Source organism: Tupaia chinensis, unplaced genomic scaffold (assembly GCF_000334495.1).
Source record: "Tupaia chinensis unplaced genomic scaffold, TupChi_1.0 Scaffold000270_1, whole genome shotgun sequence".
Taxonomy (NCBI): Eukaryota; Metazoa; Chordata; class Mammalia; order Scandentia; family Tupaiidae; genus Tupaia; species Tupaia belangeri.
In genome coordinates, this window is record NW_006159750.1 from 5,168,285 (window position 1) to 5,172,345 (window position 4,061).

Here is a 4,061-nt window from a genome sequence, read left to right on the forward strand (position 1 = left end):
CCCGCCGGGAAGCCCAGGGGGGCCCCTGTCGTTCCCTGGGGTCAGGGGGACGCGGCTCCTCGGGGGCCTGTGCCCCTGTTGGCTGGCTCTGTCCAGCCTCAGCCTCGAACCTCTGGCTCTATACCAGCCGGTGCAAGGATGCGGGGACTGAGCTGACTGGCCACCTGGTGCCCCACCACGATGGCCTGAGGGTCTGGTGTCCAGAATCTGGGGCCCATATCCCCCTGCCACCAGCCCCGGAAGGCTGTCCGTGGAGCTGTCGCCTCCTAGGCATTGGAGGCCACCTCTCCCCACAGGGCAAGCTCACCCTTCCCCAGGAGCACCCATGCTTAAAGGCCCCACGACTCAGATGCCAGTCCTGCCGGCTAGCACAGACTCTAGGGCTCTGGGCAGGGGAAGGGTCGCCAGAAGAGTCCGTGGGCGGGCGTCGGAAAAGAAATGTGAATACAGCTCCCCAGTTCCAGCCCCCCAGCTACCAGGCCACGGTGCCTGAAAACCGGCCAGCAGGTACCTCTGTGGCATCCCTGCGGGCCATTGACCCAGATGAGGGTGAGGCAGGTCGGCTGGAGTACACCATGGATGCCCTCTTCGACAGCCGCTCCAACCATTTCTTCTCTCTGGACCCTGTCACTGGTGCTGTGACCACAGCAGAGGAGCTGGATCGGGAGACCAAGAGCACCCACGTCTTCAGGGTCACGGCCCAGGACCATGGCATGCCCCGTCGCAGTGCCCTGGCCACGCTCACCATTTTGGTGACTGACACCAACGACCATGACCCTGTTTTCGAGCAGCAGGAGTACAAGGAGAGCCTCAGGGAAAACCTGGAGGTTGGCTACGAGGTGCTCACCGTCAGGGCCACCGATGGTGACGCCCCTCCCAATGCCAACATTCTGTACCGGCTGCTAGAGGGGCCTGGGGCCGGCCCCTCGGAAGTCTTTGAGATCGACCCTCGCTCTGGGGTGATCCGAACCCGTGGCCCCGTGGATCGGGAAGAGGTAGAATCCTACCAGTTGACTGTGGAGGCAAGTGACCAGGGTCGGGACCCGGGTCCACGGAGTGCCACGGCTGCTGTTTTCCTGTCTGTAGAGGATGACAATGACAATGCCCCCCAGTTTAGCGAGAAACGCTACGTGGTCCAGGTGCGGGAGGACGTGACCCCAGGGGCCCCAGTACTGCGGGTCACGGCCTCAGATCGAGACAAAGGCAGCAACGCCCTGGTGCACTACAGCATCATGAGTGGCAATGCTCGGGGACAGTTTTATCTGGACGCGCAGACGGGGGCTCTGGACGTGGTGAGCCCTCTTGATTACGAGACGACCAAGGAGTACACGCTACGCGTGCGGGCACAGGACGGCGGCCGCCCCCCTCTCTCCAACGTCTCGGGCCTGGTGACAGTGCAGGTTCTGGATATCAACGACAATGCCCCCATCTTTGTCAGCACTCCTTTCCAGGCTACTGTCCTGGAGAGCGTCCCCTTAGGCTACCTTGTTCTCCATGTCCAGGCCATCGACGCCGATGCTGGTGACAATGCCCGCCTGGAATACCGCCTCGCTGGGGTGGGGCACGACTTCCCCTTCTCCATCAACAATGGCACAGGCTGGATCTCCGTGGCTGCCGAGCTGGACCGGGAGGAGGTTGATTTCTACAGCTTTGGGGTGGAAGCCCGAGACCATGGCACGCCAGCCCTCACTGCCTCAGCCAGCGTCAGTGTGACCATCCTGGACGTCAATGACAATAACCCCACCTTCACCCAACCAGAGTACACAGTGCGGCTCAATGAGGACGCAGCTGTGGGCACCAGCGTGGTGACAGTGTCAGCCGTGGATCGTGACGCGCATAGTGTCATCACCTACCAGATCACCAGCGGCAACACCCGCAACCGCTTCTCCATCACCAGCCAGAGCGGCGGGGGGCTGGTGTCCCTCGCCTTGCCACTGGACTACAAGCTGGAGCGGCAGTATGTCCTGGCTGTCACTGCCTCCGACGGCACACGGCAGGACACGGCCCAGGTGGTGGTGAACGTCACCGATGCCAACACCCATCGTCCTGTCTTCCAGAGCTCCCACTACACAGTGAATGTCAACGAGGACCGGCCAGCAGGGACCACCGTGGTGCTGATCAGTGCCACGGATGAGGACACGGGTGAGAATGCTCGTATCACCTACTTCATGGAGGACAGCATCCCCCAGTTCCGCATCGATGCAGACACAGGGGCTGTCACCACCCAGGCTGAGCTGGACTATGAGGACCAGGTGTCATACACCCTGGCCATCACCGCTCGTGACAATGGCATTCCCCAGAAGTCTGACACCACCTACCTGGAGATCCTGGTGAACGATGTGAATGACAACGCCCCTCAGTTCCTGCGGGACTCCTACCAGGGCAGCGTCTATGAGGACGTGCCCCCCTTCACCAGCGTGCTGCAGGTCTCGGCCACCGACCGTGACTCTGGCCTTAACGGCCGGGTCTTCTACACCTTCCAAGGAGGTGATGATGGGGACGGCGACTTCATCGTCGAGTCCACGTCGGGCATCGTGCGAACGCTGCGGAGGCTGGATCGTGAGAACGTGGCCCAGTATGTCCTGCGGGCATACGCAGTGGACAAGGGGATGCCACCAGCCCGCACACCCATGGAAGTGACGGTCACTGTGCTGGATGTGAACGACAATCCGCCTGTCTTCGAGCAGGACGAGTTTGACGTGTTTGTGGAAGAGAACAGTCCCATTGGGCTGGCTGTGGCCCGGGTCACAGCCACTGACCCTGATGAAGGCACGAATGCCCAGATCATGTACCAGATCGTGGAGGGCAACATCCCGGAGGTCTTCCAGCTGGACATCTTCTCAGGAGAGCTGACTGCCCTGGTGGACTTAGACTATGAGGACCGACCTGAGTACATCTTGGTTATTCAGGCCACATCCGCTCCCCTGGTGAGCCGGGCCACTGTCCACGTCCGCCTCCTTGATCGCAACGACAACCCACCAGTGCTGGGCAACTTCGAGATCCTTTTCAACAACTATGTCACCAACCGCTCAAGCAGCTTCCCTGGGGGTGCCATTGGCCGAGTGCCTGCCCACGACCCTGACATCTCCGATAGCCTGACCTACAGCTTCGAGCGAGGGAATGAACTCAGCCTGGTCCTGCTCAATGCCTCCACGGGAGAGCTGAGGCTGAGCCGGGCACTGGACAATAACCGGCCTCTGGAGGCCATCATGAGCGTGCTGGTGTCAGGTAAGGAAGGGCTGGGTGGTCTTGGGGTGGGGATGGCACCCAGAGGGCCTGGCCAGCTCTCAGCAGGGAGCCATCTAAGGAGTAGCTGCTGACCCCCCCACCCCCCCACCCCGGCTCTGCCCAGTGCATGACACCTGGGGTGAGGGGACCAAAGCAGCTTGGGAAGATGTCCCAGGAATCCTGGCGGCTGGGGCCGGACCCGCCTGCCCCCCCCGGCACTGCCAAGGATTGTGATAAAAGTCATTGGGGGGACTGGGGCCAGGAGCTCTGGGGGTGGGGAGAGGGGACTGCAGGGGAAGGGGGGATGCCCTCGGCACCCCTCCCACCTCCTCCCCCCCCCAGGATAGCCCTGTGATCTCATACAGCCTCCGGCAGAGCTGGGGGCCATGGGGCACAGAGTTGCTGCAGAGGGGTCAGGCCCCTGCAGCCTCTCGTGGCCCCTCTGGCTCAGGATCCGGCTGACTTGGACTTTGTCTCGCGCATTCTTTCCCTCCAGGCAGAAAGAGCCTGGCCTGGCTCCCCCTTCAGAGCTCCTGCAGGAAGTGAGGCCAAAGCTCATTGTCTCTGTCCAAACAGCCCCACTGTCAGAGGCCATGGTGGTTTGGGGTCTGGCTTGGGGGAGGAGCTGCCATGAAGCCAGAGGCAGGCTGAGGCCTTCTGAGCCCCCTTGCCACCCAAGGGGCTATTCTTAGGGTGCCTAGTCTTGCCTGATGGTCATGACCAGCCCAGGCTCTAGTAATGGGGTGTGGGGACCAGGATGAGCCAAGGGGCTCTTGGGCTTGGGGGGCAGAGACCCCAAGACACGAATCCAGTGGGAGAGAACAGAGTCCCAG

General features: G+C 62.0%; 1 protein-coding gene across 1 annotated transcript in view; it reads left to right on the plus strand.

Moving 5' to 3' along the window:
* Positions 1-4,061, plus strand: part of CELSR2 (cadherin EGF LAG seven-pass G-type receptor 2) — a 38,307-nt gene that overhangs the window by 10,460 nt on the left and 23,786 nt on the right. The window contains 1 exon segment of the mRNA XM_006149555.1: positions 18-3,228. Coding sequence (XP_006149617.1) covers positions 18-3,228 — 3,211 coding nt within the window.